Source organism: Empidonax traillii, unplaced genomic scaffold (genome assembly GCF_003031625.1).
Source record: "Empidonax traillii isolate 1590-97213 ecotype Southwest subspecies unplaced genomic scaffold, ASM303162v1 scaffold39:size2480183, whole genome shotgun sequence".
Classification (NCBI taxonomy): Eukaryota; Metazoa; Chordata; class Aves; order Passeriformes; family Tyrannidae; genus Empidonax; species Empidonax traillii.
In genome coordinates, this window is record NW_020955232.1 from 2,244,399 (window position 1) to 2,258,568 (window position 14,170).

General features: G+C 42.8%; 1 protein-coding gene across 1 annotated transcript in view; it reads right to left on the reverse strand.

Moving 5' to 3' along the window:
- MAD1L1 (mitotic arrest deficient 1 like 1) overlaps window positions 1-14,170 on the reverse strand; it is a 344,432-nt gene that overhangs the window by 142,545 nt on the left and 187,717 nt on the right. Inside the window, exon 15 of the mRNA XM_027878245.1 lies at window positions 10,273-10,363. Coding sequence (XP_027734046.1) covers window positions 10,273-10,363 — 91 coding nt within the window. The remainder of the gene's footprint in view (window positions 1-10,272; window positions 10,364-14,170) is intronic.

The window sequence follows — 14,170 nt, forward strand, 5'->3', positions numbered from 1 at the left end:
CGGGGGAGAGGAAGGGCTCAGATTTACCCATTTCTACCCCCAAGAGCATGAATTACTTACAGATTTCAGAGTGAACAGACAGAAGCAAAGACACAGACAAGCCCCTCGAACCAAAGAAGTGATGGTCCTTTCTGCCTCATCACCCTCATGTACATACAGTGACATTTTAATTAGCTTCCCCTATGTCTGACAGACATCCTATGTCATGCAGAGAGAAACCACTGCTTCCTTCCTACCTTCACTAAATTTGGGAGCTTGAAAAAAACCCACCACCAAACAACAACCCAGCCCCCTCTCCCTTCCCACCCAAGCAATTCAATTACTTGCCAGACAGCACTAAGAATCCATTAGAGAAGAATATATTCTGCATTTACTGTGGAAATCTCCTGGTGATCTTATCTGTCTCTCAGTTCAAGCTCAAAGCTCAATTGTTTTTTTCTGCCAGTGCAGGGAGACTTCAAGCAGTACTGAAATCTTTTCAGATGGGGAGAGTCATCTCATCTTCATTTTGATTTTACAAGAATAAGAGAGATTTACGGATAAACTGAAACAATAGGAGGAATGGCTATGGGGCAAACTACTGGATTCTGAAGGGCTTTAACTGCTCCAAGCAGCAAATTCAACATTTTCCTGAGCTGTCTGCCTAAAGAAATAAATACTTCAGAAACAGCCTTGCCCAGTTACAAGTTTTCAAGCTATCACTGAGTAAATTGGTAGAAGGGCATCATCTCTAACTTTCACACATATCTAAAGGACTCAGAGTATCTTTTTGATCCCCTAGAAGCATGAAACATCAGTAAAGAGCATTAAGTTGAACGAAATAGCCAAAGAGCTGAGACGGGAGGGATGAAAGGGTAGGCTTAGGAGGAATACACTGTTGAATTGACTGACAGGTCTGGCTTGAAGTATGTCCAGTATTTTTTTCCTCTAAGATGCTCGAGAGAATGGACCACACAAAAATCTCCAAGTACAAATGCTTCTAAGACATTTTAAAGAAGTGTCAACAGCAGCATGACACTAAGAAGATATCAGAGACCCTGAGAAAGCAGAAAGGTCAAAAGACACTGATGTTCAATCCTCAAAGTACTCGGCTCTAGAAGTTACTGTTTATGTGCCACCATGGCACAGCCACTGGGCAGCACTGGGGAAACCATTCCATGTCACACAATCACTATTCCTTTCCACCATCCACCTGAAGAGGATCCTAATGAATGTCTAGGATGCTGCCAGCTCCTTCATTTCAACCTCTGTGAACCTGAGGGGAACAGTCTGAGAGCTGCCATGGTTGTAGCACAGCCACGGAAGAAGCCCCAGCCCACACCCACTGTCTGTTCTCCCTCCTGAGCAGTTATTTCCCTCCCTGTTTGGCCACCTTTACCACCCCTCTGACCACACTTCAGTTGGATTCTGTTGAAACAATCCCAGGGATATTCCTATTTTATGCCCATATATATCAAGTCATGCCTACATTTAGAAAAAAAAGAATGCATTTTAATAATTGTCTTTAAACATACATATACATAGATACATTTATATAAATATATATATTAAATTCCCTGGTGTTGTATTTAAATGTTCAGGCAGCTCCATCATGTTAATATTAATTGTAACAGCTCAGACATATCTAATCACACTTTTCCTTGCTCACTGAACAGACTGACCTACGAGCAAGCCCTGATTCCTTGGGAAATAACCTTAAGGTCAGCAACTCTAGCTGTGATGGATCTGGAGGGAAGGCAGCTCCCCAGCTGAGCTCCCTCGCAGACTGTGCTGTCAAGAGCTTCCCACATCCCCCTACCCATAAAAATGAGAAAATTTCTGTCATTACTACTGATTGCAACTGTGGCAGTACTGCACAGAGAGGAGGAATGCATCCACTGGAAGACAACCAAAATTACACAAGAGGACCTCTGGAGAGCTCATCCTTGCTGCACAGTCTTCATGTTGCTGGTTTTTTTCAAGTTTTTCATCTTACTAGAGCCAGAAGCACAACGAACCCACTTTTCAAAAGCAGAGTTTTTGTTCAGAAAGGTCACAATCTCAAGTGAACATCTTATGTCATGTCCAACATGCACAACAGCTTTCAGGGAACTTTTATTTCATTTTAAACGTCCTGCCAAAAATGCAAAGAACAGGCACAGAGCTTCTGCATCATTTAGGAAACGTGGGGTTTAAGTGTTGATCAGTGGAAGCAGTAGAGTTCCTGATGGAGCTGAACCCCATGTTCAGGTAAATACAGATGGGATGGAACACTTAGGAACACTCCCACCTGTATGGAAAACAACTGGGTTTTACAGACATCTCTGCTCCTTTGTACACACAGTGCCACCTCGTGTGACACCGCTGATTTTTTTTAAAAGATACTCTTCCTACAGCATTTCACTTATCCTGCCATCCCAACTGTCCATCCTCATTTAAAGAGAACAGCCTTTCTACCTAAATTAGGCATCGTCTTCCATTCCAGTGTTACCTGTCTTTCAAATCTAGGTAGGAAAGCTGTCAAAAACAATTGCTTTTTTCTGACTTGTCTGGATCTACGTCTCTCTAAAGTCTTATCAAATAACAGTAAATGGAAATTGAGGCAAATCTAGACTAGGAAGAGACTGTATCATGATCTGACTGCACTCAAGGTGTGCTGGAAGAGATGCTCTGACATCGAGGTGTTAATTCTCCCCACACACACCCCTGGGTCTCCCTGGGCACATCAGGAGCTCTGATCTCTCCCAAGTCTGGTCTGGTGAGTGAATGCTCAATGCCAAGCATTTGAGTGACAGAGGTATGTCAACTTTCCCTCGTACTGTTTGATAAAATTCTTCAGGGAAAACTCTTTTTTTTTTTTTTTTTTTTTTAAAATGTAAATCTGTGCCTCCTGGTATCAGAGAGGTGGTAGGTCAGTCTGATCAAAGAGAAGAGTTCTGGGACGTGTAAGATAACTTATCAGCATCTCACATGCTTGGATCCCCCCTGGCAGAGGTCACATGAAGAAAACCTGTTTCTCTGATGAAAGCTGCCACCTCCATCAGTGGCTCAGCTCAGAGCATCTCCCCCTTTCCTCATGTATATTTTAGCATCCTTACAAACACAGCCCAGTCTTCACTGGGACATGAAACAGGCAGATTTTCCCCTTCCCCTCATCACATACACAGACAACAAACATCGCTAAACTCTGACTTATTTCTTTTCCATAATCTGGGTAACACATCCTGGTCTTCTGTCTCTCAAGAGATGGTGTTGAGTTTTCCACACGCCAAGTAGTAGAGGCACCATAATCAGAGTATTTTTATCAGAAGAATAAAACTGCTGGAGAATATTATGGAAAGCTTTGATTTGACAAAGACCAGTGGCAAAAGGCCAGACCACAGCAGCAGAAGTGGCAAAGACAAGGGCAGCATGAAAATGCGACCTATTACTTTGTTTTAATCAAAAACTCGAAAATAATTGGGTCATCAAACAAAGGCTGGAATGATAACAAGTAATGAAAAGCCAAAAGCCCGATGTGGAGAGAGCTGTAACTTAAAAACGTGGTACTCATAGAAATCTGAGAAAAAACACAAAGCTTCAGCAAACAAACCTTGCAAAACGTTATTTGCGCTATGCAGGTCTAAATGACATTTCTGTTTTGCTTCTGTGACATAGCAGCAGAATTCAAAGCAGCAGAAAAATAATAGAAAATGAAGAAAGAACAATTTAAAACTAATTTGTGCCATCGAATGTCTATACAGAAAAACAAGAAAACTATAAAGGGACAGTCACTCTTATCACTTCCTGAAACTTTGTTTTTATTTTGCTGTATGATAAGTAAGATTAGAGGAGTTTAAAAGTGAAGTCTCATTTTAAAACTAAGGTTTGTTCCCAGCCAGTTTCCTTGTACCACAGCAGGACTGGAACAAATTCCCAGTGTTTGCTCCTGCAAAACAGGATGTGCTCCAGGAACAGCCTCTTCTCCTCAGTGCAGCAGCACCTCATCTGCATTTTGTGCTCATCACTGATTTTTCTACTCCAGCATGGATGGCACCTCTTAAAGTTCGTGCTTCGTGTGTACTGGTACAGTGACCTTTTCCAGCAGGACATTTCCCATGTCCCAGCTCCCTCCCTGCTTGCTATGAGGTCTCTGTGCTGCTGCTCAGGTACTGACACTCAGTGCACTGACCTTTCCTGTTTCAGAGCTGTTCAGGAAATCCAGCGCTCACCCTTCCTCCCCTTCTGCTCATCTAATGAGCTTAGTGATGCCACACAACTGCTGATATTTTCAAGGGTAGTGGCAGAGGAACATTAATGAATTTATTCTGGATTTTCGTGTTAAATGTATTATGCAAATGTTAATCAGTTTCTGCAGAACTTTGAGAAAGGTGCTGCATGAAATAAACAATACGGTGGCAGCTCTGGCAGTAGAATTTATAGAGCTTCAGGTGTTTAATATTCAATGTGCAAATTCCTTTAAAAAAATTTTTTTTAAAGGGCATGTTAGTAAAATTTCCCTGCACAAATGCGAATCTGTGCACTCCTGGTCCCTGATGTTAACAAACATTAGCAAGTCTGTTCTGTGCGTGTCCTTGTTTTATTCGACATCCACTTTGCACATCACATTTATCAGGGCCATAGAGGCCATCAAACAGCTTCCCCTTGAACCACTTAATGACAAACCTACAACTTGCTGACATGTTTATGCTTCTCCTCTCCGCTCCCACGGAATGTTTCTAATTTCTGCTAATTCTAATAACTGCAATGTATTCAGAATTAACACGTACAAATATTTGCATAGCCCCAGCTAATTCAGTGTCACGTAATCCCCAAGGGCTGGATCACAGCAGGTTCCACACTCCTCCTGTTTTACACCGGTTCTGGGATATTCTTCACTACCTAATCCACATGGCACAAGATACATGATGTTTTCTCCCAAATAACAGGTATAATCCTTCCAGCATAATTTATGGGCACATTAATGGGGAAGCTCTTTTCCCTCCCATTCATTTGGGTGGCACTTCAGCACATGCCCTTAGCAGTTCACTGTGAACACCAGAGACACCCCCACAGCAGAGCAGTTTGGCCGTAGTTTCAACTAATTAGCTCAAGTGATAATTGAAATGAAGGCGTAACAGCACAGGTGCTGCTCTCGACAGCCACCAGGACATGCTGGGTGACTCCACGTGCTCCTCTAACCCCGCCTGGCATGTTACTGCCGGTGCCATCCCATCTCCAGTGCTGTTGTCACCCACAGTAGCAGATTCACTTGGTCCCTGCTGCAATCACAGCCAGCTTGCTGTGTGAATATTCTCCAGAAAATGTAAAGGTAGCTGCAATTACCTGAAAATACCTTTGCAATGAGGTTAGGAATTACGAATGCCAACCCTTGAGTGAAATGTCTGTGCTGCAATTGAGCTACTGGATCAATAACTAATAGAGATGGTATAAATTTAACCAAGGCACCATAGATATTTATCACATGTTTTTCATTGGTGTTTTGAGCAAAACTGTGGAGTGACTCCCAGAGTGGTCTCTGCCAATATACACTTGAGCAGATACACTTCCTTGCATCAGTGAAACCCTTGCTGCTGCCTGTGAAATTTAAAAGATAATCTTTGCCTGTAAAAGATGAGCTTATTGCTGATAAAATCTGGGAGTCTATGGAACGGATCACAAATTTCTTGGTCCTCTTCCACTCCCACACGCTCCCATGAAACTCAGTGCACTGGGTGAGTAGGGCAGCACGATATGATATGACCTTCTAAAGTCCTGGACCTGCACTTCTCTTTCATCTTCTCTTTACTGCGTCTCCTGCTAGATGTTCTCAGCTATTCTATCTCAAAATTAAGTCCCTCTGAAGCCCACACAAATTAGCTCCTGCACCTTGCCAAAAGGCATACCTGACTGAAGAGATGCCAAGTGGTTTGCCCAAAACCATTTAAAGAAGCTTTTTTTTTTTTTTCCCCCCAGGAAAAAAAAAAAGGGCTGAAATTGGCTACCTGAGGTTTTCAGTGGGGACCAGCTGTGCCACAGAGGCAAACACAGACCTCAGCAGGCAAAGATGAAGGAAAAAGGACAGGAAGTGTGTGAAAAGGGAGAGAATGGAGATAATCCAGGAAGAAGATCCGTGAGCATTTGAGGTCAATCAGAGAACCTTGAAAGGTTGACTGTGTCCCTTTAAATTTTGTAACAGTGTAAATGATTCATTCATCATTCTTCACTGGTCACAAAATGAACAGTTAGACTGTTAAATAACCTCAGCTTTGCCTTGGGTTCTTGACTCCAAGCTAGTCACTGCCTGTCTGCCAAAGCCCTAAACATAAAATGAGTCATTAATGCTTAAAGAGGAGAAACATTCCCTGCCCACCTTCCCTTGGGGTGCAGCTCCCAAATGTTTTGTTAGTCCCTCAAAATACAGCACTACAATAAGGAGGAGACCAGCCCAACCACAAAGGCTGAAGAGATAAGGGAAAAGAGAAACAAGTGAACATTTTGGATGTCCAGCACTTTCTACATTTATGGACATTTGAATTCTGGAGAACCCAACCCTGCAGAGCCTCCTGCTGTGGTGGGACCAACCACCACAAGTTCCTGATAGTTTAAGGCAGGGCAATTAAAATGACCTAAAAGAGACAAATAGAGCAAATCTTCACTCTTGTATCAAACTGTACCAATTATGCCAGCTACTCTTACTAAAAAAATTATTGTATTTCTGCTTGCAGAACTTGCTCCTCTCTTATCTTCAAATCATTACAGCTACAACACAACTACCGCCAAAACGGACAAGTGGTTTATGCTTTAATTTGTGCAAAAATAATCAATTTAAGGCCTGGAAGAATCTAAGATTTAATTTAGCCAGATTAATATCTTAAAATGTAAAATGGTCGATAACAATAGCAAAGTTAGACATTCAGAGAGGAACTCCTGCACATGCATTAATGAACACCTCAAAACACCTTAATGAAGTCATGCCAGCAGGAAGAAATACCCCCAGTACTTTGTGGAGCATATTTTTTGCAGGCAATTCCCTCAAGGACACTGTAATAGGGAATTCAATTCCTTCTACTCTGACAGCAGAATTTAGCATAAATACCAGCTTCTGTCTGGGAAAAGTTTTCTGATGACTGTCCCCACACTATGTAGTTAGTCAACTCTTTCTGAGCTTTGAGATAATTGGCAAAAATCAGTTATTTCAACATCTGTGAATAATACTGCATTTTTAAGAGTGTTGCTGTCTTATTAGTGATTGGCAGGAAGACCAAACACAACAAAAACAACTGTGAGCAGAGGCATCACACTCCAAGTTGGATTATTCAGACCCTTTCACACACCCAAACTTAACCTTTTTGGGTTTTGCCTTGTGCCTGAGATCCTCTCCCAGTTTTCTGCCACCCTGTTCAGGTTTTCTTGACTGCCAGCATCCACAGGCAATCCTTTTACTCAAAAACATGCAAGAAAATACAGACTCCTTCCATTTAGCCTCATAAATACACATGCACAAGCTAGAAGGGATTAAACTGCTAGCTTGGCTATGGGACTAGAGGTGATTTTCAAGCCCAAACACATCTCAGGGCAAAAAAAACCCCAAACCCCTCCTTGCCTTTTATCCATATAGATCCACTTATCTGAACTCTAACTGGAGTTTCATTTCTCTCACCAACCAGCTGTGAACTAATTACGAGGACTTTAACTAGTCCTGCTCCCTCTCCAAGCATATGGATCCAATTAAGTCAAACTGCAGCTGATTTTAATCAATCTTCCTTGAAGCAGCCAACCTTGAAGAATCTCTTCTTCAGCTCGAAGAGTAGAGGAGAGCAGGAAAAGCAGGAGAGTAGTATTTGCATAAGGAACACTTCACATCCGCTTGGTTGCCTGTAAACACAAGGCTCCTAGCAGTAAGAAATGCTAATTGAACACTCCTCACAAGTCTTTCCTCCCACTTTATCCGAAAAGCACTGATTTGATCAGTCTCTTTTGTTCCTGGCGTGGAGCTGCACTTTTCCATCAGCAGCTCTGGAAGACGGTGGAGATCATTTCAGATAACTAAACAAACCAAACCATTTCTCTGAAAGCTCACTCTGCCCACAATGGAGCAAGCACTGGCAGCCCAGCTTTCCTGGAAGCTTTTTTTGCTTCATGGAAATAAAAGAAGGGTAGAGGAGAGGAGATAAAATTGTCTGTTTAAACCCACTCTTTTCATATTATTTGAATCCCTCTCCTGAGCCACATTTCAAATGTTTTCCTTAAGATAATATCCTGGGCACCCTCAACAGGGTGCCATTTCTCCACCTCTTCAACATCTCCTGTGTTTTTGTAATCTGAGGGTTTTATTAGCAGTAAAGACCTGACCAGTGAGTAATATCCATGCTAAAGTCTTTATACCAGTGAAGGAAAATCAATGCAGCCTGCAGCCAGGTGTCAAGAGGAAAAGGGTTTTGGAAGATGGGGTGTGTGGAGGTGGAAAGCACCTTCAGGTATAATTCACAGCTGTCCCCTCACAAGCACAGAATACAAAGAGATGTCAGATGTTATATACGCTGCTAGGGAGAGCTCTCAGTGTGTCAGTTCACCTGCTAATACTGAGCTCAAGGAGTGTGAGTCACACAACACAAAAGCTCCTTTCCAAGTGCTCGGTTGCCCTCTGGACAGTCTGTGAGGGTCCCTTGCTCACAGATCAGCAAAATTCACATGCCAACGCTCAGATGCAAAAGCACATGTGAGGAGGAATTTCTTCACAGAAACATTGGAACAGTGTCGTGGTTTTGCCCATCAGCCCATTCCTGGGGCTGAGGATGGTTTTGTCCAGGTAATTTCTGGACAAGCAAGACTACCTGAATTCAGTTCACTAACTTGCCTTTTGAGGGACTGGCAGATCTCTCTTTCCTGAACCTGCTACTCAAGACTTGGCATCTCAAGAGCAGTACGAGCAAACAGAGCAGATTCTTGTGATGTCTTGAGACATCACAAAATAAAAAGGGAATTTCTCTGGTCAGACCTTCTTGGAAAGCCAATATTCACTGAAAGACAATGCAGGCAAATTAAACATGACCTGAATTGTAATCTGCCCTGAAACCAAAGCTGCTGTTGTGTTTGTTGGAGACCTAAGCATCCAAACACCAGCCCAAAGCCTTCCTCTCCTTCTGATGACTGAAACCCAATTAAAGGAGAACTGGGTGACAGATTTCACACTAAACATGGCTCAGCAGAGATGCTCAGTAGCTCTTAGCTCCCTGCTTTATCAAAGCTGTCACTTCTCCTGTCTCCAGGAATTGGTAATAAAAAAGAAAAAAAGTGTCTGAAATCTGAGTAATTTCCAACCTGCAGGTTTTTTACCATGAAGCATTTTATACGAAAATGGAGAAAACAAGAGGAAAAGAAAGAAAAATTAAGAGAATAAAATTGCTGAGCGTATCAGAGAGAATAGAAGGAAGAGATAACACTGTTTATAGCAGGATGGGCTTTGATTAAACAAACAGGCTCAGGTTCTTGTTTGCTCCAGCACCTTTCAAAGAGGAAACCCTACAAAAGTTTGAAGCCCCTCCTCTGCACAGGAAAGCTGTTCCCAGGGTGACAGCAAGCTGAACAGTCAGTCCACTTATCTGCTGCAGGTACCCTTGCCCTCCTTCAAGGAGGGTGAGACTTCAGAGATCTACCCAGAGTGAAAAGCTGAACACCTTCTGCCATAGAGGACAGCACTACCCCAGGGAAAGGTAAGACACACACAAAACAGCACAGCAAAAGGAACACACCTTCCATCCCTCTGACTCCACACCTGTCTGTGGTCTGAAGATGCTGCCAGCTCATCCTCTCAACAGCACGGATAGCTCCTGGCTTGGAAAACTCCTACATAATGAGGCCACACACTGGTGGTCTCTGCCTCCACTGCTGCCAGCAGCAGAGTGGAGACTTCAACACCAATGAAATTCAAAATTTCTTATCAGCTCCGCATGGTTGACCCTGTTTATGCTCCCACTTTGGCATGAATGAATGAATTTGGGGAGAGGCGACTTCTAGCGGTGGAGTTACTTCACATGTAGCAAATTTTAAGGCTCCAGGAAGAAGAGGTCCTAGAGAAAGGCATTGTAAAAGACAACTACAGTTGTGTGACTGCATCTGACATCACACCCCTCCAATAACACAGAGACATGGGTGTGCTGGTGCAGCTGGCAAAGAGTCCCCAAAGGTGCCTTGCCCAGATTGAGGGAAGGGAAATTCCATGCTGGAAGCATTTGGTCACATCTGTTACAACAGCTACAGTGCATGGACCATGTCAGGCTCTGCAGCTGCTCTGGACCTCCACATTCCTACCTGCACAGTGAGCTTCTCCAGTTTCATTTCCAGAGATCTGTTCTCCTCTGCCAGCTTGCTGCGTTCAGCTTCCAGCTCCTCAATTTTCAGCCTGGGGAAGAAGGGAAAATTAATAGACTCTGTGTGTCCCTGCGTGGTCCCACCACAAATAATCAAGTAAAGCCTGAAATCACGAGCAGTATCAGATTATTCCTGTTTTCAGTACCACAAAGTTACACTACCGAGGCAGCTAAAACATATGACTAAAAGTGACATGTTTATGTGATGAAAATATAATTTGTAAAAGTATATTAAAAATATACAACTTGAAAATAAAGCAAATTCAGCTTGGATACCTTCTGAACCACAGACTGAGCCTAGACCATCATGTTTAATAACCGCCAACAGCTAAAATCTCCATGAGGCATCAAATCTCTTTTTGATCTGATTTATACTTTTGGCCTTCACAACACTCCTTGGCAGTAAGTTCCACAATTTAATTATGTGCTGTATGAAAAATTAGTTCAGTTTGTTTTATACTTCACATGCGATTATTTCACTGAGTGCCCGTTAGTTCTGCTGTGAAAAGTCAAGAATTATTGTACTGCACTCCCCTCTCCACACCACATTACAGGCCTCCTCTATTACTTCCTGAAGAATCTCTGTTTACTCTTTCCTCACATCAAGCATTTTCCATATTTCTACTCATCTTTATTGTGCTTCCTTGTTCCTTCAAGTTTTATACAGACTTTTTACTATGAGAAAAGCTGGAACTACAAACAGCACTCAGATGTTTTCAGTGGCACAATGAGGATTTCTCTTTTATTCTCAACTCCTTTTCCAATGACTCCCAGGAATCTATTTGTATTTGTAACTATGGAGCACCTACCTGATATTTTTACAAAACTGTTCACAGTAATGTAAGATCTTTTTCTTGAGTGACAACAGCTCATTTAGAGCTCAGTGTTGTGAGAGTAAAAGTAAATGTGTTTTTTGTTATGTTCATGGGTTTGGCAATTATTGGTGTACAACTTCATTTCCCATCTCGAGAAGCATTGTGAGATTCTTCTGAAACCCTGAACATTCTGATAAGCTGAATAATTTCATATTATCTCAAACTCTGCCACCTCACTACCCACAAACTCCTCTTTGTGTTGGACAAGTTCCCAATAAAAACTATTCTCGGATCTAGTGGAAAACCCTCAGCATCGTGAAAACATTTATTCTTCGATTTTCCACCTTTTAAATTTGAATTACATAAGCAAATTAATGGAAGAAAAAGGCATGAAGCTTTATAAAGGAGAAAGATATTACAGTATCTCTGGCTCAGGAAATCATGGAGATGAGGCACTGGAAGCCAGGAGAGCCTCCTGGCAAGGTACCCCAGCAGCTCTGCCCTATTCACGTGGGCATCCACCATTGGTCATCCCCACAGACAGCACACTGGGACAGCCAGACCTCGGGGATTTTTATATTCTTATTAATCCATCACAAAACCTTCTTTCTTATTCCATCAAATAAGGTTTCTTTGTAACCTTTGGCTCAAAGCTCCTGGAAAGGTCAAGTACATTAGATCAACCATATCAACCTTAGACAAATGACTGGTGAATCCTTCAGAGAACTCTATCAGACTTGTTAGGCAGGAGATACATACATGTAAAACATTGGATATAACATTTTTGCTTGCATTTAAGTACAGAGTACAAAACTTTGATGCTGCTTCAAGACCCTCACCTTTCCCATGATAACTTCTTGGAATGAACTGTGCTAATGCATAATAACATTGACCTTTGCATTCAATTTTCTCAGGATCCTTTTTATGGAATAATCTTTAAAAAAAAAAAAAACTCTTGCTTGATAATACTCACTTTTAAATGATCTAAATTAAGCTGAAAATCCTTGCACCATGACAATAAAGAATGCACCCATCTGCCAACATCTCCAAATTATACAACAGCCATTTCAGGTACAAGGAAAAAGTCATCTCTCCTATTCATCGGGCAAAAGTTACACACTTTTCCACAGAAGCTGGTACACCATGTTCAGCACAGAAATGTCTCCTTTTTAAATATGCAGCTTGGATTGCTTAAATTATTTGTAAGCCTGACCCCTGCTGGCAATTTTCAAATATTATACAGTATCACCTTTTTTCACTCGTGGAAGCTTCTAAAATGCCGAGGAGCAGTTTTAGCACTGTCTAGGCCATTAAAAAGTATCATCAGTAACTTCCAGAAGAGATGCAAAACTAGTGGGGACGGAGGATGCTGAAACAGGAGACTGAAAAGGTCGGGAAAAATGGAGATTCAGAATGGAATTAATGCTCTTTAACAGTGCCCTTCTAAATGGATTGCGGAACAGTCCACAAGAAGAGCGAGGCTTTTCTCCGAGGAACAACAGCACAACAGCTCCCGAAAGGTCAGAGCCAGACACAGGACTCTCATCAGCACTGTCTCCCTACTTGACATGCTGAATTTTAATTTGGAACAAATTTCTCCCCATCCAGCCTCACAAATAAGCTGTGATGTTGCCATTATCTGCCTGCAGAACTTGTCTCCGTGTGGAGGTTGAAGCTCGGGCCTCTCGGTTGCCCTTTAAAAATCATTCATAGCCATCGCTAGAAAACACTTCTCAGATCTGAGACACAAGCTGCAACAAGGGTAGGTTCAAGTCATTACATTTTTGTGCTATTTCACCTGCAATTTTAAGATTCAGTGATTTGTTCATGCCTTTTGTGCCTCGCTGAAGAGCAAGGGGTGAGTCAAAGCCTGGGGCACCGGCAATCAGGCAGAAGACACAGAATCCTGAAATCATTTGGGCTGGAAGGGACCTTAAAAATCACCTCGTTCCAACCTGCTTCCAACACCTTCCACTATCCCAGGTTGCTTCAAGCCCTGTCCAACCTGGCCTTGAGTACTTCCAAGGATGGGACAGCTACAGCTTCTCTGGGCAACCTGTGCCAGGGACTTCCTCACCCTCACAGGGAAGAATTTCTTCCCAATATCCCAAATAACCCTGCCCTCTGTCAGTTTGAAGCCATTCCCACCTGTTCTATCAGTGCATGCCATGGTCAAAAGACTCTCTCCAGCTCTCCTGTAGCCCCTTCAGGTACTGAAAGGCCACAATAAGGTCACCCCAGAGTCTTCTCTTCTCCAGAATGAACAATCCCAATTTGATTTGACCGAGCTCAGTCAGCAGGCACAGGAGCCCCTGTGAGCCCCTTTCCCCTGAGCTCACCCCCCAGATGCCTGCTCTTTCCCAGTGTCCCAGCCATCAGAGTATCCTCCTTTCCAGACACAATGTAGGGCTTCCCAACATGCTCCAAGGGAGACTGACCCACCAAGGCATGAGGAACTCCATGGCTCTCCTTCAGAGACAAAACTTGCTGCTTCTCCTGCACTGAGGGCCAAGAACATTGCTGTAAACTCTTTGTACCAGGAGGTTTTCAGGACTGACTAGTGCTTTCACCACTTATCCCTCTTCTAACCTATTTTTAACTCTGTTAAGTGTCCTGGATCTCCAGTGGGAAAGCATTAAGAACCATTAGCAAACAGTTTGTGCTATTCCAGCTTTGCTTTCCAGCCCCCTGGGGAACTCTTCCCAATGGCAAAGAGAGAGAGGAGCAAGGGAAATCCTATCTAGATATAAACACAGCAAAGCATTTGCAGCTAGTGGTTAAGATAGGGAAGTCAAATATTGAAAAATATTTACTGGCTTGGCACTTGGAACTCTTTCATTTACGTAAGTTGAGGTCCTGCCTTTGGATGCACCAGCCTTGGTGCATGTCCCTTGTATCTTTCCTGTGCAGAGACACCTGCACAAGAGAGGGGATACCCCAATTTGCATGCCTCAACTTGTTACATGTGGGAGTTACCCTCAGGTAGGGAGAACAACCCCAGATATTCACGTGAGAACACAAAAA